Source organism: Silurus aristotelis, assembly GCF_946808225.1.
Source record: "Silurus aristotelis genome assembly, chromosome: 2".
In the NCBI taxonomy this organism is placed as follows: Eukaryota; Metazoa; Chordata; class Actinopteri; order Siluriformes; family Siluridae; genus Silurus; species Silurus aristotelis.
This window is the reverse complement of record NC_139575.1, coordinates 30,110,298-30,132,230: the sequence shown is the minus strand read 5'-3', so window position 1 is coordinate 30,132,230 and position 21,933 is coordinate 30,110,298. Positions and strand designations below refer to the sequence as shown.

The 21,933-nt window shown below is 39.7% G+C and overlaps 2 protein-coding genes across 8 annotated transcripts in view; one reads left to right on the top strand and one right to left on the bottom strand.

The window, feature by feature from the left end:
* The window catches only part of wbp4 (WW domain binding protein 4), a 218,884-nt gene that overhangs the window by 128,849 nt on the left and 68,102 nt on the right, over positions 1 to 21,933 (bottom strand). The gene's annotated exons all lie outside the window — the stretch shown is intronic.
* The window catches only part of stk11ip (serine/threonine kinase 11 interacting protein), a 74,709-nt gene that overhangs the window by 17,550 nt on the left and 35,226 nt on the right, over positions 1 to 21,933 (top strand). For all 7 annotated transcript variants that reach the window (XR_014531827.1, XM_083531867.1, XM_083531866.1 and 4 more), the window contains exons 9-16: positions 740 to 843; positions 1,605 to 1,694; positions 1,803 to 1,844; positions 2,050 to 2,217; positions 11,017 to 11,089; positions 12,029 to 12,451; positions 13,076 to 13,278; positions 21,381 to 21,491. Coding sequence is in view for 6 of the 7 variants with exons in the window: in XM_083531867.1 (XP_083387993.1) it covers positions 740 to 843; positions 1,605 to 1,694; positions 1,803 to 1,844; positions 2,050 to 2,217; positions 11,017 to 11,089; positions 12,029 to 12,451; positions 13,076 to 13,278; positions 21,381 to 21,491 (1,214 nt within the window). In the remaining variant the exon portion in view is untranslated. The remainder of the gene's footprint in view (positions 1 to 739; positions 844 to 1,604; positions 1,695 to 1,802; positions 1,845 to 2,049; positions 2,218 to 11,016; positions 11,090 to 12,028; positions 12,452 to 13,075; positions 13,279 to 21,380; positions 21,492 to 21,933) is intronic.

Genomic DNA, 21,933 nt, shown 5'->3' with positions numbered 1-21,933 from the left:
CCATGCTTTTTAAGAAATTTGGTTCTGATCAAAAAGCTACTAACCAAGTAATGAATACCACATACAAATTTAGGTGGATCATAATGAGAAATGGTTATTTGACATTATCTCAATTTATAACTATGCCACATTACATTTATGGCATTTGGTAGATACCCTTACCCAGAGTGAATTACAATCATGTAATTGATGCAACTGGGCAGTTAAGGTTTGAGGCCTTGCTTAAGGAGATAAGAGTGGCAGGTTGTTAGTGCTGGGATTTAAAATCATGACCTTCTGATCAGAAATCCAATCTTTTAACCACTTACTGCTTTTATCAGACTTTTTTTTATAGGTTCGGTATTGCCCTTTAAGATCTACATAAGATATTCAAATGTTTCCAAGAAGACCAAGAAATAATGCATTGTTACCTATGTGCACAAAATTTTAACAATTATAATAAGGTCCAGACTTGGACCAATGCTAGGTCTCCCTAAAAGAAATATAGATTCATGCAACTATTTTGTTATTATAATAATAAAATTAAAGAACACCAGTCTGTATGAACAGTTGTCTATACGCACCTTTAATCATTGTCTCTAAATAAAAGCACAAATACAACCTACATTTTATTATTTTATTTATTACATTTTACAATTATTATTATTATTATTATTATAAAAATAATAATAATAAACAGAAGAAAATTATGAAGAACATGTTGGCTTTGTTTAAATGACATCTTATTTTTTGACTGCAGGCATTGAGCACTTATCTTCTCTTCAGCATCTTGACCTGGCCTACAACCTGCTAATGGAACACACTCGGTTATCTCCACTCTCCCTTCTGCATAATCTTAATATGGTGAGAAAATTTCTTTGTTCTGATAAATAGGTGTAGTTGGATTGAATGTAATGTTTTTTTTTTTACTATGCTAGGTGTACCTGGTGGAAAAAGCAAGGATACTCTAGGTTTGTCTAAAAATAGAGTATGTGAATACATACTGCACAGGGCTCTGAAACAGTATAGGGGAAAGCTGTGCTTTCCAATTTTTTTCGAATTGTATTTGTTAATGTGTTTTTGTGAAATTTAAGAATTTTAGATTATCATACAATCAATAAGATGAGACAAATATGAGAAAACAAAAGCAAAACATTTTACACATATAACATTTATCTGCAACCATATGCTTCTGATAACTGGATTTCAGTCATTCACATTGCACAGTAGGTGATTTTTAAGCTAAACTTTTTTTATTTTTCAGAAAACCTTTAATTTAGCCATCTTGGAGGGCTTTTGAACAATATTTAACTAACCATGGCAAGTTGACCAGGTTCTGAAATAGCAAAATAATCCCACACCATTACAATACCACTACCATGTTTGACTGCAACACTACTTTTAGCTTAATTTTGGACCTAATTCAGGTCTTTATTCGACTTCTTACTCCTCAGTCCAAATAACGTTATCTCACCTCTGTCTAATCAATACTATTCTTGCCTATTCACCAGTGAGTGGCAGTAATCAGTGGCAGTAGTCTGTCTTAAAAACTAAATATATTCAGTGTTTGTATAATACTGATTTATTATGTTTTGTTTTAATTAGTTTTTTTTTTCTGATTACAGTTATCTCTAGAAGGCAACCCTCTGTACTTCCAAAAAACACACCGAAAGTCAACCGTGTATCACCTTTCCCCACAAGCTGCTTTCAGAGGAGTGTGTACATGCATGCGCTCCTATTGTCTGAACATGTTCTGTTATTCACAGAATTATTTAGTAGTTAATTAGTGTAAAAATGAATTGTTGTCTGTGTTTTTACCTTAGCTTCAACTGGATGGTTCTACATTGTCTTCCACTGAGCTTGCAGTAAGGAAATAGCATTTTTTTTCTGAAATTACATGAATGTAACAATATTTTTAGGTAGCTGGCAACTGAAATGTTTTTCAAATGTGGGCTGATCGTTTGACTAAGCTTCTTTTTGAAGGTTGTTTGGGTATTTATTGTATTGTTGTGTTTTTTTGGATTCTGTTGAATTTTGAGTGTGTTTTCCAATGCGTTTATAATGCTGTAGGTCTTAACAAAACCCAGGCAGTTAATACCCCAGATGTCTCAATCCCTCCAAGTTGCCATGGCACCTGCGCAAAATATACAAGACATGTCAAGTGCAAGAGGGGAGTTAAGTGTCAGCTTGGCTATCAGTGAATCAGGAGCAAATCGAGTTTTCAAGAGGAAATCTAAGGTGAGGTTGCAAAAGCAAAACATCCTTCCACAAACACCTTTCCCAGGGCTCCAGACTGCGAATAGAAAATGGAAAAATAATAAATTGCAAGTAATATTTTTGCCTAGATCGCCACCTGCGACCATATAAATGTACATGTTATGACCATTTAATCTGCATGTTATGACTTATGTGCATGTTCTATAACTGTAAATTGTTGACTTAATAAAAGGAGACGCATGCGCCGCCTACGTTTGAGTTAAAGTGCCAAAATAACCGGACAGTTAAATCAAAACTCACCTTCCCTCATCAGAAAAAAACGTCTGTTGTTTTTCTCATAGGGGCCAATGGCTCCTTAATTTATAATTTTTTTGTCTGGAGCCCTGCTTCTACTTATGCATTGATTAGTACCTAACAAAAGTGGTCCACTGAAGGACAACTCATGAACTGGTAATGCAGATATGGGCTTAGATGCACTATGGGAAGATGACAAGCCAATGGAATGCTCTTGGCAATTTTTACTACAGTAGCTTTTTTGTGGGACCAGACTATCTGTACATGTATCTGTGGACCAATTTTTCTTAGATTTTAACCACTGCATACCAAGAACACGATGTCATACCTGCTGTTTTGGACATTTTACACATTTTACACATTAGTTAGACTAATAAGTCTAGATATCACTCAGTGCTACTTCTTTTTGTTCTTTTATTTAATAATGCCACTAAGCACTTCAGAAACAGACAAAGGCTCTTGGTTAATTAAAAAAAAAAATTATAAAAAATGGGGTAACTTGAAGTTTTTTGGAGACAGACCAAGATTCTTGAAAACGCTTTCTTTTACCAGACTGTTCACACATGCACTGTGCACAAAATATTAATGCAGATACAATGAATAAAAAGCTTTTAAAAATACAAACCTGGTTCCAAAAAAGTTGGGACAGTGAACAAATTGTGAATAAAAACAGAATGCAATGATGTGGACGTTTCATCTAGTTGCTCAACTGTCTTAGGTATATGTCGCATCTTCTTCTTTATGATGCGCCAATTGTTTTCTATGGGTGAAAGATCTGGACTGCAGGCTGGCCATTTTAGTACCTGGATTCTTCTTCTACGCAGCCATGATGTTGTAATTGATGCAGTATTTGGTCTGGCATTGTCATGTTGGAAAATGCAAGGTCTTCCCTGAAAGAGACGACTTCTGGATGGGAGCATATGTTGTTCTAGAACTTGGATATATCTTTTAGCATTGATGGCGCCTTTCCAGATGTGTAAGCTGCCCATGCCACATGCACTTATGCAACCCCATACCATCAGAGCTGCAGGCTTCTGAACTGAGTGCTAATAACAACTTGGGTTGTCCTTATCCTCTTTAGTCCGGATGACATGGCGTCCCAGTTTTCCAAAAAGAACTTTACATTTTGATTCGTCTGACCACAGAACAGTTTTCCACTTTGCCACAGTTAATATTAAATGAGCCTTGGCCCAGAGAAAACTCCTGCGCTTCTGGATTATGTTTAGATATGGCTTCTTTTTTGACCTAGAGAGTTTTAGCCAGAAATGGCGAATGGCACGGTGGATTGTGTTCACCGACAATGTTTTCTGGAAGTATTCCAGAGCCCATGTTATGATTTACATTACAGTAGCATTCCTGTATGTGATGCAGTGCTGTCTAAGGGCCCAAAAATCACGGGCATCCAGTATGGTTTTCCTGCCTTGACCCTTACGCACAGAGATTTTTCCATATTCTCTTACTATTTGGATGATATTATGCACTGTAGATGATGATGATAACTTCAAACTCTTGGCAATATTTCTCTGAGAAACTCCTTACTGATATTCCTCCACTATTTTTCGCCACAGCATTGGGGGAATTGGTGATCCTCTGCCCATCTTGACTTCTGAGAGACACTGCCACTCTGAGAGACTCTTTTTATACCCAATCAATGTTGCCAATTGACCTAATAAGTTGCAAATTGGTCCTCCAGCTTTTCCTTATATGTACATTTAACTTTTCCGGCCTCTTATTGCTACCTGTTTCAACTTTTTTGGAATGTGTAGCTCTTATGAAATCCAAAATGAACCAATATTTGGCATGACATTTCAAAATGTCTCACTTTCAACATTTGATATGTTATCTATAAGGGCAGGGGTGGCCAACCAGTCAAGAGACCGAGAGCCACATTTTTTACTGTGTTACCGCAAAGAGCCACATCATACACATGGGCACACACGAACATCACCCATACCTTATACACACACACACACATACACATACACACTCAAGTCAAATCAAATTTTATTTATATAGCGCCTTACATTGCAGCACAAGGCACTTTCCAGTAAAAAAATAACAAAAATAAAAAATAGACAGTAGACAATAAAATATAAGAAATACATACATAAAAAAAAATATATATATATATATATATATATATATATATATATATATATATATATATATATATATATATATATATATATATATATATACACATATACACAGTACAGGCCAAAAGTTTGGACACACCTTCTCATTCAAAGAGTTTTCTTTATTTTCATGACTATGAAAATTGTAGAGTCACACTGAAGGCATCAAGGGCTATTTGACCAAGAAGGAGAGTGATGGGGTGCTGCGCCAGATGACCTGGCCTCCACAGTCACCGGACCTGAACCCAATCGAGATGGTTTAGGGGTGAGCTGGACCGCAGAGTGAAGGCAAAAGGGCCAACAAGTGCCAAGCATCTCTCGGGGAACTCCTTTAAGACTGTTGGAAGACCATTTCAGGTGACTACCTCTTGAAGCTCATCAAGAGAATGCCAAGAGTGTGCAAAGCAGTAATCAAAGCAAAAGGTGGCTACTTTGAAGAACCTAGAATATGACATTTTTCAGTTGTTTTACACTTTTTTGTTATGTATATAATTCCATATATAATTCCATATATAATTCCACATGTGTTAATTCATTCATTTAGTTAATTTATAGCCTTCAGTGTGAATCTACAATTTACATAGTCATGAAAATAAAGAAAACTCTTTGAATGAGAAGGTGTGTCCAAACTTTTGGTCTGTACTGTATGTATGTGTGTGTGTATATATATATATATATATATATATATATATATATATATATATATATATATATATATATATATATATATATATATATATATATATATTATAATATATAACTACACAGTAGACAAAAAAATATAAGAAATATAAAAAATATAAGAGCACAATATTTATGTAAAAAAGCAGTTGAAACAGGGCTACGTGCTACACACGCCCCTCTGATCAGCCAGATTTATTATAAATGTCACACACCAACATGATAATGACAGAAATGGACTCCTACAGTACTAAGACCACAGGCCAGTCATTTTCAACAATGAACATTGTGTGCACTGTCTCACACACACAAACTCTCAGTTCAACCAAGTCCACAAACAAAAATATAATAATTTACAATAGCGTTTTTCTTTTACTATGCATGTTGCTTAGTGGGACTGCCATTCCAGGTCAGAGTGCCACTGTGATTCAATAGCCGTGTTAATGTCCCATATTTTGTGTTCAACAGTGTGGCAGGACAGTTAGACGTCTGATACAATGCGGTTTAGTTTGTCGTTTTTAGAAGACAAGATTTCAACAACGTCACTGAGACATTTTTTTAATGAACTCCCCTTCATTGTATGGCTTTTTAGCTTGTGTAATGTTTCAAACCAGTTAAAACTGTATCAGATTTTTGCCTGAATTTTCAAAGTGACCAACTTATGCTTGTGAAGTTCAGTCCCTTTTGGAAATTCCTGGTCGATGTTCGCATGGAGTGAGCTTTGAAATTGATTAGAAGCTTTTTCAAAGATTTGAAACTTTGAAATGACGCCTGACATAAGGCAGAATGACTTGTCATTACGTTCAACAAAAAAATATAAACTCTCCCACTCTGTTAAAAACGTCCTGTGTTCATCTTCATATTTTCGTTTTGCTGTGCATTTTTTCCTGCCATTTTGAGAGCGAACTTGGCACAAATTGTTTACTTGAAATGTAAGTAAACAATTTGCATATCGAAGTTTGTGTTTTTTTTTTTTAAATGTTCGCTTCGCTTGAGTTCATTACGGTATTTTCGTCAAATGCGCATGTACGTGAGATGAAAATACAGTGTACATGATCTTCTCCCTTCACCAACTTCAGAAGTGTTGGGAAAAGTAGAAGCCCCTCTACGTCGCCTTTATAGACCTTACCAAAGCCTTTGACCTAGTTAGTTGGGATGGGCTCTTTAACATCCTTTTGAAGATCGGATGCCCCCTGAAGCTTCACAGCATGATTAGATCTTTTCATGACAGCATGAAGGCAACCATCCAGTACGATGGCAGCACGTCAGAACCTCGTCGTAACCTAGAGACGTTCCTTTTCAGGAACTCGAGCTGTGTCGAAACGCTTTGGGAATGAGTATACTATCGCACCATACTGACCAGTCCGTCCCTAGAGTGTCTGGGCAACACCAGCGTGCAGGACAGAGGAGCCGGGAGTGACTCTGATGTTGAGGTCGTAAAACCTGACAAATGCCAACGGGGTGGACCATCCCGCAGTGTCACATATGTCCCACAGGGGCCCCTGCAGACAAGGTCGTTGAGGCCGCCATACTTCGGGTCAAATGAGCCCTGACTCCGAACAGAGTGGGAAGAGCAGAGGACTCATAACCAACTGAAATCACATCCACAATCCATCTACTGAGAGTTTCCTTATTGGCAGGAAAACCTATGAGGGCCATAGCAGACAAGCAATTGCTCCGACCTCCTCCTGTGGAGGTACGTACCAATGTCCTCGCACTGGACACAGTCGATTCTACGTCTCCTGGTCTGGAACTAGGAAGGAAGGAGGGCAGAGTGCCTGCAACACGACTGGTTGTGAGGGAGCCGTATCCCGGGCCTCAGTCTATGGGTGCTGCGCAAGAAACGTGTCACGAGAGGATGTTTTCCTAGCGACTGTCCCACTGCTGGAGGCGTTCAGACGAAGCCTCAGTCAGTCTGCACCATGCGGTCCAGCCCCAGTGGGACTGGGTGAGAGAGAGAGAGAACCAGAGGGGACAGTGCAAGGGGACCGAGCACCAATGAGAGGGGACCGAGCACCAATGGTGCGTAGGACCCTATTGTTTTTCTTCCGTTTATTTATTATTAGGGCCCGAGCACCGAGGAGCAGGCCAGAATGGCCTGCACCAAAGGTGCGAAGCCCTATTGTTTTCCTTAGAATTTATTATTAGGGCCCGAGCACCGAGGAGCAGGCCAGAATGGCCTGCACCGAAAGGTGCGAAACCCTATTGTTTTCGTTAGAATTTATTCTTTTTTTTTTTTTTTTTTTTACACACATTGGCTATTTACATGCTCGAAAACTCTTGAAATTTGGTACACCCGTCAGAGTTGTTTGTCACTAGGGCCGGACAAAGGCTGGAATACGGGCGTGGCAGGGGGGCTCTGAAGCACCACCTGTAATGCAAAAACAAACATTAGTGCACAGATCCGGCAATTATGTACGCACATGCACGAGAGTTGGTACGCATATAGATCTCATCGACCCGAACAACTTTCAAAAATATGAGCTCCGCCCAACAGGAAGTCAGCCATTTTGGTTTGTTTTATAAGTGCATGCGGTGAACTTTTAAATACTCCTCCTAGGGAATTCATGGGATTAACATCAAACATGGTGAACATGATGCCGAGACATTGCCCTTGCTAAATTGCGAAGGGATTTTTTTATATCTCGAACGGTGCTGCCATGGCCAGGCGACAAATTTATGGCGAATTCAGGGAAACAGGAAGTGTCTTATTGTATGACACGCAGTGTGTATGTTCGGCCAAAGATTCCGATCGCATCGATGTGCCTATTGTGAATCTCGGACATAACGCCTCCAACAGGCGCCACGAAGTGTGTCAGTCACAAAAGGTGGATTTTTTGACAGTTGCATGAGGTGAACTTTTAAATACTCCTCCTAGGATATTCATGCGATTGACACCAAGTGGTCAACATGATGCCGAGACATTGTAGATGACAAAGGGATTTTTGATATCTCAAACGCTGTTCCCATGGCAATGCGTCAAACTTTACTTTAATTTTCAGGTGTATTTAAGCTCTGTATTTAGGTGTATTTAGGCACATTGGGTGCCTTAACAGGCTCGAATACAGGGAAAATTTGGCACAGACGTCAAAGTCGTTCCGCTATTAGGACCGGTCAAAGGCTAGATCATGGGCGTGGCAGTAGGGCTCTGTAGCACCCCCTGTAATGCAAAAACAAATATCGGTGCACAGATGGGGCAAACATGTACGCACATGTACGAGAGTTGGTGTGCATATAGATCTCATCGACCCGAACAACTTTCACAGTCAAACCTATTAGCTCCGCCCTACAGGAAGTCAGCCATTTTGGATTGTTTTATAATTGCATGCGGTGAACTTTTCAATACTCCTCCTAGGGAATTCATGCGATTGACATCAAACGTGATTTTTGATATCTTGAACGCTGTTCCCATGGCAACGTGTCAAACTTAACTTTTATTTTAGGCATATTTGGGGGCTTTTGGCGTGCTTAGATTAACTTGAAATTTGACACGTACATCACATTTGTCGGCTGTTAAGTGTGGACAAAAAGGTCGGACAATGGTGTGTCTCTTAAGTGGCTTACTAGCGCCCCCGTTTGTCTAAAATGTGGGGTTTCTTTTACCTACAGTCCCCAAATGGGTTAGTAACAACATAAAATAGTCCACTGATATTTACCCACTTGATGCACTTGCCCACTGTGCATTATTTTCTGGGAGGCACCGTATAGCGATACACAAATGTGCGAGGGCCTGCGATCGCTGCTTGCAGCTATATTATTAAGTTTGTAAACTTGCGTACCAGTGCAGATTTATTCATTACTAGAGACTCAAAGCACTTTTGTACGTCGCTCTGGATAAGGGCGTCTGCTAAATGCCGCAAATGTAAATGTAAATAAGGTGGTTCTCTGCAATGGAGAAAGCACACTCTTCCCTGCATTTAGTCTCAGCCCCAGCTACTTCATGCAGGCGAGAACGACATCTCGATGCCGGACTGCCTAAAGCTCTGATCGAGCGTACAACCAATCGTCAATATAGTTTAGAATGCGGATGCCGTGATGGGCTAACAGCGTTGCCTCCTGTGACAAAGCATCTGATCAGGGAACCAAACCGAGTTGGGGCGACGCCCTGCAGCCGTTGAGACCTCCTCAGAAGCGCCGGGTCCCCGCCACGTGCATCGATTTCTATGGCAGAGACGGGGGGACACACCCGCTGGAGGGAGGCGCGCTCCACGACACAACCTGAGGCGGAGCTAACAGCCTGGCTCCCTGTTAAAGATGAGGAGACATGGGCACCACGCAAGGCGCAGGCCCTCCCTCTTCGAAGCAGGGCACTTCGATAGTCAGGGCCGCTTTACCAGCTTTCGTTAGAGGAGACCACCACCCTCAGGTTAGCCGGCTCCTTCGAACCGGGAATAGAGCAGCGCCTTGGGCCCTCCCATCGGGGTCCGGGTGGCAACGCTTAATTGCTGGGCTTTGCGCTGCCTGGCCTGCCAGGCTGGGACTGCACCCGCCGAGGAGCCCCAAAAGAGCGACGAGGGAGGAACCGCCTAAAAGCAACCAACTGTTTCGCCGACTCCTGAAACCTGTCTACGACCGTGTGCACCACGTCCCCGAAAAGGCCAGAATTGGCTGGATTTTACACATGATTCAGAGCGTGAACAATGCTCTGAATCATGTCATTTGTAGAGCACTTAACACAATTACAGAATAATAACAATACATTTATAATCCCTCTATGCATTTGCGGCATTTACATTTACAACCAATCGTCGATATAGTTTAGAATGCTGATGCCGTGAAGCCGTAGCGGGGCTAGAGAAAGTTTATGCAAACATGCAAGTTTATGCAAGTTTATCCCCTATAAATTTTGCCCTAATGAGCAAACCATAGGGGAGAGAGGCAAGGAAAAACTCAGAGACGGGATAAACCAGCTTTAGAAGGGAACCCATCCTCATCTGGGTGCATCATTAGTGAGTTTATCAACTATTTACTGATGGAGACTTGAATGCGAAAACATTTTTATGACAACTGTAGGTCTAAGCCATTATAGCAGACTGTTTTTGTTATTTACACTCCAGATTCATCTTTATAGTTTTTCGGTTTAACCTCAATAACTTGATGGATTTGTTCATCTAATACTGTTATTGGATGACTATTAATCTAGACCCATCTTCAGCAGCAGTTAGGGGTTTGCAGTACATCTGCAAACACTGCAGTTGATCAGGGTGCCGAGAGAGGAGTTGTGGTATTGTATGAGGAAGTCAGGTGTATCAGATAAGTATGTGAGGGTGGTGCAGGACATGTATGAGCACAGTGTGACAGCAGTGAAGTGTGCAGTTGAAACGACAGACTGTCGGATTGCATGAAGGATTGGCTTTGATTGGGGTCCTTTCCTGCTTGCAATGGTGATGGACAGGTTGACAGACGAGATCAGATAAGAGTCTCTATGGACTATGATGTTTGCAAATGATATTGTGATATGTGGTGAAAGTAGGAAGCAGGTTGAGATGAGCCTGGGGAGGTGGAGGTACGCAATGGAGAGAAGGGGAATGAAAGTCAGGAAGACAAAGTACATCCATGTGAATGAGAGAGAGGGCCGTGGAGTGGTGCAGTTGAAGGGAGAAGAGATGGTGAAGGTTAATGAGTACCTGAGGTAACTGGGGATATATAATATGTATGTATGTATGTATGTATGCACACACGGATAATGCTGGCTTGGTGTTTTTTACAGAGTAAGGTGAAGGTGAGGGCAGCTAGTATCTCAGAACCCAGTGATACAGAACCCAATACCTCATCTTTGCAAGGTGAGTGCATAAGAGGTGTCATGTATTTGTATTTTTTAATATTGTGTTTGAAAGCCGACAACCCAGAAGCAAGACCGGCATCTGATTTTTTTGTATGTTACGACAAACAAAAGGAGCATTGCTAGTGGTATGCATGTTTCTGACCAAACTGTCCACAGAAACAGACTCAGTCCAGCCCAGCACCATGCAACTTAATGGCCAGAGAACACCAGAATTGTCTGGCCTCCACAAGCTAGCCAGCGGTACCCTTGCTGCTGTTGGGCATCATGTTAAAATCCTCAGAGCCATCGTCAGATCTTACGCTGGTGCAGTGGGCCCTGGGTTCCACCTGGCCTCATGTGGCAAGTGTGCGTATGCAGTCTAATAGATTTCTGCATGACTGAGGCATTGATACCACAGACCCTCTCAATACCTGGTCCTGAATCTATTTGAGAACAACTGGGATGCTATGTATGGAACATCAAAAGCTCCTATGTAGCACCAAAGGCTTTCCAAGAGTTAACTAATGCCCTTGTCAAGGTCTGTGAGGTGATTTCCTAGGACTCCATCTGCTATTTTCGGGAGATTTCGGCTATTTTGTAGTCGAGAATGCATACGGGCACATTATGATTTGCCATGATGCAACTTGGATCGGTCTGTAATTAAATCTTTATTTTTGTTTAGATATTTTCATCTAGCTCTCAGTGGGTTGATGATTTTGTTTTCCATTGACCACTGTTACATCATTTTGTTTTCATTGAAATACACAGTGTATATCAAATTATTATCTTCAAATGTTCTCATTCATTTATTTATTTATTTATTTATTTTTATCAGCGTGTTTATTATAGAATTAAGAATTATGCAATCTTAACATTACATTGCATATTACACTGCATAAAATATGTTGATGAGACCACTTAATAACACATTTCCTCTAATTATGCACTTACTACAAAGATATCATCTTGCACCATCAGAAGGACATTGAGAAGTTAGATAGCTTTCGAGAGAAGATGGGTGAGGACTGGCTTCGCTACCAGCATCATCTTAATGGCACACCAGCCCTTGTGTTTGGACCCAGGGTGGACAGACAGGTAACACAGATGATTGCTGAAACCCACTGCATTCCTTTGCCCCCCCAAACCAAAACCGATTGCACAATGCCAGAGTCTTTTGATACCCCACTCCTATCCTCTAAGTCAAAAGGAGAAATGGAACAGATATTAGACTTTCAACCTGAGACTGAATCCACCTTGCAGTGGACAGGACACAGCTTTGTAGACATTGAGTCTACGCTAGAGACAAGTCTAGCAGACCCACAGTCTCCAGAGAAGGTCACCAATGATCCAGCAGTTGGAGAAGAAGAAGAAGACCTTGAAGGTTTGTGTAACATTTAATTGTAATCTTTTGTTTTTGGATCTGTGCAAAGTTTGTCTAGTTAAATTTTTCAAAGCATTTACTAACCCTGGTCCAGGAATATTCATAATGCCTTTTTCCCATTCCCAACACACTTTTTCGCTAATAGAAGTTTAATCGTGGTCTTGATGTAACGCTACATTTTAATTTTAGATTATTTGCATTTTATTTTAAAACTTTTTAAACAGAGGTAGAAAAACAGTTGGCTTGCCAAAAAGATTTTTAAAGACTTTGCTAGGTAATTGTTTTCGCCACACTGAATATTACTCCTGAAGGTAGATAGTCAGCATTAAAAGTGCCATAGTAAAACACAGAACTGCCTAATCAATGAAACTTGTAATCAATTAATAATTTTAAAAATGTCTGTGATTAACCTTCACAGCAGTGGAACTTAAATTACATTTAAAATATTTTATGTTATTCCTTTTCACATTTGGGGGTAACCACAATTACAAATGCTTGTTTGGTTCATATGCAAGAAAAAAGGCACATTTTTAATGTTCAGAAACTATTCTGTTGTTCAATTATGTGTATCTAAAGATTTGAAAGACTGTATTATTTATTTTATTCCTGTATTGGTTTTCACAGTGGACCTGTGTAGGCCTATGCTAGTCAGAGTGCTCTCTGAGATTGAGGATTTTAACAGGAAGAAGGAATCAGGGCCACTGTTCCTGAGAGTGCATCAGACTTATATTTTGGAGGTGGACATGTACCAGGGCTGTGTCAAGAGTCGATTTGAGCTAGACTGCTTGCAGCAGGTCAGCAGCTCTCAAGCCATCTGGAAAAAGGAGGTCAGTTCTGTTTTGCTTTATTTAGTTCAGTTAAAGAATTCTTCCCATTTCCCTAATATATATATATATATATATATATATATATATTATATATTGTATGTATGCATATATATTGGGGTGTAACAGTACATGTATTCATCCCAGTAAGTCACGGTACAGTTTGGGGTTTTCTGTGAAGGATCGCAGTTAAGGAGACCGAGTCATAGTGGGACATGTATAAGGACAGTAGTAGTTGCTGTAATAATGGACAGGTTGACAGACAAGGTCAGTCAGAAGTCTCAGTGGACTATGATATTTGCGGATGATATTGTGATTTGTGGTGAGAGTAGGGAGCAGGTTGAGAGGTGAAGGTACACGCTGGAGAGAAGAGGAATGAAAGTCAGTAGGAGTAAGACAAGTGTACATGTGTGTGAATTAAAGGGAGGGTAATGGAGTGAGGCAGTTGCAGGGAGAAGAGGTGGAGAAGGTGGAGGAGTTCTGGTACATAGGGTCAACAGTGCAAAGTAATGGAGAGTGTGTTAGATAAGTGAAGAAAAGAGTGCAGGCAGAGTGGAGTGGGTGGAGAAGAGTGGCGGAAGTGATTTTTGATAGAAGGGTATCTGCAAGAGTGAAAAGGAAAGTTTATAGGACTGTGGTGAGACCTGCAATTTTGTATGGTTTAGAGACAGTGGCATTGAGTAAAAGACAGGAGGTAAAGCTGGAGGTAGCAGCGCTGAAGATGTTGAGATTTTTATTGGGAGTAACAACGGTGGACAAGAATTTAAATGAGTTTATTAAAGGGACAGTGCATGTAGGACGTTTTGGAGACAAAGTGATGGAGGCGAGATTAAGATGGTTTGGACATGTGCAGAGGAGGGACATGGGATCACAGCTGTACATCATTTAACTACAGTGTATGCAAAGCCATGCCATGTTTTTGTCTGCTTGACGTGACTATACAAATTTGTGTATCTTGCATTAGAGCAGTTAAAATTTGGTGCTTTAAATACAATTTTTTCATGCTGACCACTGGATGTTTAACATTCATCATCACTGCACCCTGCAACATTGTATACCCGCCACAAATGGACATTTGGTGTAACCCAGATGAGGATGGGTTCCCTCTTGAGTCTGGTTCCTATCAAGGTTTCTTCCTTATGCCATCTCGGGGAGTTTTTCCTTGCCACAGTCGCCAGTCGCCACCGGCTTGCTCATCAGGGACAAACTTACTCATAAAGAACATATTCATTTTTAATCACCGCATTATCTGTGTAAAGCTGCTTTGAGACCATGTTCATTGGTAAAAGCGCTATACAAATAAAATTGAATTGAATTGAATTAACATGGCACCTCATGGCAAAGAACTCTCTGAGGGTATCTTCTTCTTTCGGTTTCTCCTATTAGGGGTCGCTACAGCGGATCATCAGTCTCCATACCTCATAGGGTTTGAGAATTGTTGCTCTCCAAAAAGATGGCCTAGGCTATAAGCAGATAACACTCTGAAACTGGGTTACAGTGGCCAGGGTCATACAGAGGTTAATTTTTATTTGTATAGTGCTTTTGTGAACATTGTCTCAAAGCAGTTTTACACAGATAATGTGGTAATAAAATTAAATGTTTTATTTATTTATTTATATATATATATATATATATATATATATATATATATATATATATATATATATATATATATATATATATATATATATATATTAGATATTTAGTGGGTACGGAAAGTATTCAGACCCCCTTAAGTTTTTCACTCTTTGTTATATTGCAGCCATTTGCTAAAATCATTTAAGTTCATTCTTCTTCCTCATGAATGTACACACAGCTTCCCATATTGACAGAAAAACACAGAATTGTTGACATTGTTGCAGATTTATTAAAAAAGAAAAACTGAAATATCACATGGTCCTAAGTATTCAGACCCTTTGCTCAGTATTTAGTAGAAGCCCCCTTTTGATCTAATACAGCCAGGAGTCTTTTTGGGAAAGATGCAACAAGTCTTTCACACCTGGATTTGGGGATCCTCTGCCATTCCTCCTTGCAGGTCCTCTCCAGTTCTGTCAGTTTGGATGGTAAACGTTGGTGGACAGCCATTTTTAGGTCTCTCCAGAGATGCTCAATTTGGTTTAAGTCAGGGCTCTGGCTGTGCCATTCAAGAACAGTCACGGAGTTGTTGTGAAGCCACTCCTTCGTTATTTTAGCTGTGTGCTTAGGGTCATTGTCTTGTTGGAAGGTAAACCTTCGGCCCAGTCTGAGGTCCAGAGCACTCTGGAGAAGGTTTTTGTCCAGGATATCCCTGTACTTGGCCGCATTCATCTTTCCCTCGATTGCAACCAGTCGTCCTGTCCCTGCAGCTGAAAAACACCCCCACAGCATGATGCTGCCACCACCATGCTTCACTGTTGGGACTGTATTGGACAGGTGATGAGCAGTGCCTGGTTTTCTCCACACATACCGCTTAGAATTAAGGCCAAAAAGTTCTATTTTGGTCCCATCAGACCAGAGAATCTTATTTCTTACCATCTTGGAGTCCTTCAGGTGTTTTTTAGCAAACTCCATGCGGGTTTTCATGTGTCTTACACTGAGGAGAGGCTTCCGTCGGGCCACTCTGCCATAAAGCCCCGACTGGTGGAGGGCTGCAGTGATGGTTGACTTTCTACAACTTTCTCCCATCTCCTGACTGCATCTCTGGAGCTCAGCCACAGTGATCTTTGGGTTCTTCTTTACCTCTCTCACCAAGGCTCTTCTCCCCAGATAGCTCAGTTTGGCCGGACGGCCAGCTCTAGGAAGGGTTCTGGTCGTCCCAAACGTCTTCCATTTGAGGATTATGGAGGCCACTTTGCTCTTAGGAACCTTAAGTGCAGCAGAAATCTTTTTGTAACCATGGCCAGATCTGTGCCTTGCCACAATTCTGTCTCTGAGCTCTTCAGCCAGTTCCTTTGACCTCATGATTCTCATTTGCTCTGACATGCATTGTGATCTGGAAGGTCTTATATAGACAGGTGTGTGGCTTTCCTAATCAAGTCTAATCAGTATAATCAAACACAGCTGGACTCAAATGAAGGTGTAGAACCATCTCAAGGATGATCAGAAGAAATGGAAAGCACCTGAGTTAAATATATGAGTGTCACAGCAAAGGGTCTGAATACTTGGGACCATGTGATATTTCAGTTTTTCTTTTTTAATAAATCTGCAACAATGTCAACAATTCTGTGTTTTTCTGTCAATATGGGGAGCTGTGTGTACATTCATGAGGAAGAAGAATGAACTTAAATGATTTTAGCAAATGGCTGCAATATAACAAAGAGTGAAAAATTTAAGGGGGTCTAAATACTTTCCGTACCCACTGTATATATATATATACACACACACACACACACACACACACACACACACACACGTGTGTATATATATATATATATATATATATATATATATATATATATATATATATATATATATACACATACATACATACATACATACATACATACATATATATATATATATATGTGTGTATATATATGTATATACACATACATATATATATGTGTGTGTGTGTGTGCAATATATAATACAGTGGAACCCGGTTATGTTGCCGGCCTAGGGGACGCCAAAAAGCGTAGAGATAACCGATAATCGAGACAAACAAAAACTAATATGGCGGCAATATATTAACATGCTTGAAATTTCTTTATGTACATGATGTGCGTTAATAAGTGAGAATGTACATGCACGTGTTTTTGGAGGTTTTTTTACACAACAGCATTGCTGCGATTTGTTTGATGAAGGCATGCTTATAAAAATGTACATACATGTTTGTTAACAACTAAAGGCATATGTGCACCAACTAACAGCAGAGATTTACCAGTATACAATACAAACCACCATCGATTCTCGATACAAACCTTTATTATATTCTCCAACATTACAAACACAAAGATCGTAGTTCGTTTTTACAAAAAGCTAACCAGTGTCAAAATTTCATTCTCAAGTCATTTCACTCTGACAGCTCTGAAAAGTATCCTACACCTGTAAGATCTGTAAGGCTTGATTTTTCCACCACTTCCGCAAGTTCTTCTGCGGCTGCACAGTGCCGTCTCACTACCGTATTTTCGCGTATATAAGATGCACCCTGGGTGAGGGGTATGTAAAACTTTCTATAAGACGCGTCTTATATACGCGAAAATACAGTAGTGAGATGGTGACGTGGCAAAAGCCAGCGATTGGTCATGCGGATTGAGATAACCGACAATAAGTGGCAAATTTGCCCCCCCTTGTGGTCGAGATATTAGGGTTTGGCGAAATATAAGAATCGACATAACCGATGAGAAAATGCTAAGACAAAGCGAGAACTTGGCGGTTCCACTTCAAAAACGTCGACTTCAGAGGGTTGGCGAGATAACCAAGGTCGAGATAAGTTCGACTATATATAAATAATAGGGCTGTAACGATTCCTCGAGGAATTACATTCCAAAAATTCATCCAGGCAAATAATTTTTTTGTTTTTTATTTTTTATTTTTTCTGGCCTAGTAGGACATTTTGGCAGTTATACATTTGATTTACAATACAGTCACACAACTCTATTTTACTACTTCATGTTGAACACAGAACTAACTAAGCCTAAGCCAACTTATACACAGGTCTACATCAAGTGCATGTGTGCAAACAGTGCAACACTGTACAATAATTGCAAAAGAACAGAACAGTTGGCAAATGACTATAAAATGCTAAGTAGTACACAAAGCTAGTTTGGAGTAAAGTGCAAAGATAATTATAAATACTGTCTATGTTGATGTTTAGTAGGTGTTGGTTGCCTGGGTGTCCTGGATATGGCATTTACATGAATGACACTCTGGATCCAAAATGGTGCTTTTTGCCTGATTTCATGTCATATAAACATCGGAGAAGCTTTTATTCGTGTGTACCTTTGACAGCCATTACTGCATTATAGAAATCTTTTTAAGGCAAATAGGTATTTATTTTAATTTAAACCATATACAGAACAGTACACTCCAGTCAGAGCATGCCTAGAGAATTTACAGGCACTTTGAGGACAGTAACAACACATGGCAAAGAGCATCATCTGCTTGTGACAGTGTTTGCACTCTTCTTTGTTTTTTTGTTTTTTTGTTTTAAACCTAGCAAAAACTCCTTGTTGTCATTTTCTCATGCACAGTTCTTAATGTCTTCTCCAACAGTCATTGGTTTCTGCTGCAAGCTGAGATTGCATAGCAGATAATATTGTAGTATGATTTCGTTGTGATATCAATATTTTAGAAGTGTTTTGCTATGGTACATACAATGCTTGTGGCACTAATGTCCATGTAAATTGGGCAGTTATACAAAAGTTCTGAACCTGGAGTCGCTTCTGCATGCCATCTTGGAAGTAACTGAATGCGATCTCTAAAAGTAAAAATAAATCAACTCCCTTTATCACTAATTATGTACCTAAATTATTTTAATTTGTAGTTATCAAACAATTAAAGCAAATACCTGACCTCAACCCCTGTCAACTGTCTAAATATAAGCCAATTTCAAAGCTTCCCATTAGCTCTAAGAGCCTAGTGAATATTGTAGATTGGCAGTTTAATGTGGGCACAGAATAACGTTTCATGAAATTCTTTGAATCTTCTCTGCACCCCTTGCTCTTTTCTCCCTCATCAGTAATAATGGTCCATGGGGAGACACGATTATTTGTGTTTAGTTAAATGGACTAAACAAAGCATCGAGGCAAATAATTTACCTCAATTATTTTTTGTATTCTAATTACTCGAGTTACTCAAGGAATCGTTTCAACCCTAGTCAATTTGTCAATGTCAATTATGTTGTTTCTGTGCATACCATAATTGACTTTTATGTCCAACAAGACCCTGTTCAATGCCCACTGCCCTTTTCTCTATATATTTTCTATTCCTGATTACACACAGTAAGTTTCAGTGACACCAGCATAGTACAGTGTGTAAAGGGCATTAAAAACTACATGCTAGAAGCTTGATCACACTAATGTCTTTTCCTGGTGCACATATTATAACAGAAGTAAGTATTAAGTAATCACTTAGTAATTGGAGGTCCTTGCAGTTACAGTGAGGAAAATAAGTATTTGAACACCCTGCTATTTTGCAAGTTCTCCCACTTAGAAATCATGGAGGGGTCTGAAATTGTCATCGTAGGTGCATGTCCACTGTGAGAGACATAATAAAGATAATAAAAAAAACAGAAATCACAATATATGTTTTTTAAACTATTTATTTGTATGATGCAGCTGCAAATAAGTATTTGAACACCTGTCTATCAGCTAGAATTCTGACCCTCAAAGACCTGTTAGTCTGCCTTTAAAATGTCCACCTCCACTACATTTATTATCCTAAATTAGATGCACCTGTTTGAGGTCGTTAGCTGCATAAAGACACCTGTCCACCACATACAATCAGTAAGAATCCAACTTCTTCCATGGCCAAGAACAAGAGCTGTCCAAAGACACTAGAGACAAAATTGTACACCTCCACAAGGCTGATAAGGGCTACAGGGAAATTGCCAAGCAGCTTGGTGAAAAAAGGGTCACTGTTGGAGCAATCATTAGAAAATGGAAGAAGCTAAACATGACTGTCAATCTCCCTCGGACTGGGGCTCTATGCAAGATCTCACCTCGTGGGGTTTAAATGATCCTAAGGAAGGTGAAATCAGCCCAGAACTACACGGGAGGAGCTGGTCAATGACCTGAAAAGAGCTGGGACCACCGTTTCCAAGGTTACTGTTGGTATTACACTAAGACGTCATGGTTTGAAATCATGCATTGCACAGAAGGTTCCCCTGCTAAAACCAGCACATGTCCAGGCACGTCTTAAGTTTGCCAATGACCATTTGGATGATCCAGAGGAGTCATGGGAGAAAGTCATGTGGTCAGATGAGACCAAAATAGAACTTTTGGGTCATAATTCCACTAAACGTGTTTGGAGGAAGAAGAATGATGAGTACTATCCCAAGAACACCATCCCTACTGTGAAGCATGGGGGTGGTAGCATCATGTTTGGGGGTGTTTTTCTGCACATGGGACAGGGCGACTGCACTGTATTAAGGAGAGGCCATGTATTGCGAGATTTTGGGGAACAACCTCCTTCCCTCAGTTAGAGCATTGAATATGGGTCGAGGCTGGGTCTTCCAACATGACAATGACCCGAAGCACACAGCCAGGATAACCAAGGAGTGGCTCTGTAAGAAGCATATCAAGGTTCTGGCGTGGCCTAGCCAGTCTCCAGATCTCAACCCAATAGAGAATTTTTGGAGGGAGCTCAAACTCCGTGTTTTTCAGCGACAGCCCAGAAACCTGACTGATCTAGAGAAGATCTGTGTGAAGGAGTGGGCCAAAATCCCTCCTGCAGTGTGTGCAAACCTGGTGAAAAACTACAGGAAACGTTTGACCTCTGTAATTGCAAACAAAGGCTACTGTACCAAATATTAACATAGATCAGTTGTTCAAATACTTATTTGCAGCTGTATCATACAAATAAATAGTTAAAAAATCATACATTGTGATTTCTGGATTATTTTTTTTTTTTTAGATTATGTCTCTCACAGTGGACATGCACCTACGATGACAATTTTAGACCCCTCCATGATTTCTAAGTGGGAGAACTTGCAAAGTAGCAGAGTGTTCAAATACTTATTTTCCTCACTGTATATCGTGTATCATTAACCTGTTAAGATGCAAAGTGACAAATGACATTTGTCACTTTTAGGGGGGGACTCAAAATTTAGGAACAAAATAAATTTAAATGTCATTTGTCAGTTCCTGACAAACGTGTGCTACATATGCTACCTGGCCCCTTTACTATGAAAAGATCTCATTAATTAATTATACAAAGCATGGCTGGTGTGTGTGTGCATAACGTTCATCGTTTATTAATAAAGAAAATATAAAAATGTATAAATTCTTTTGACGAGGATAGGGTTAAGGAATGTTTTAGTCTGATAAAACATTGTACATAGTCTGTTTATTTTCTTACTCTATTATGTCAATGCACATAAATATGGTATGCTATCCAAAACTTTTTTTATGACTGCATAAACTTGAACACACTTTACCTTTCTTTCTCCGAAATGTCTGTCTTAGGGAAAGGAGAGTTTCCACCCGGTTCTCGAATTGCACTTTAACTACATTAGTCACGAAAGACAGAAACGACGATACATTGTGCTGGATGATGATCCTGAGGAAGCCTTGCAGGTTACTTTTTTAATCTTTATTCATCAGTGCACACCATGGAGGTCAATCCAGGAGTTTATAAGAAATAAATAAATTAATTAAAAAATTTTCAATATTTAATTTCAATAAATATTAAGTATATTTAATGTGTGCATGTACAATGGTGGTGTTGATGTAGACATGCCAAATTAGAGTACCTGTGTTCAGTATAGTGAAATTGAGTAAAATACAGGCAATACTGTATAGCCAAAATGTTTAGGGACATGTGACAATCACACAAGTATATGTGGGCTCTTCCCCAACTGCTGCAGCAAACATGTAAGCACATGAAGAAGGAAAATATTGTGTTTGTGATGTGTTTGCATGCAATTGTATTTTAATTTCCCTTCAATGGAAATAAGGGGCCTATATCAAGCATTTTTTAGCATTGCAACACCCCTGCACACAGAGTTAGGTCCATGAA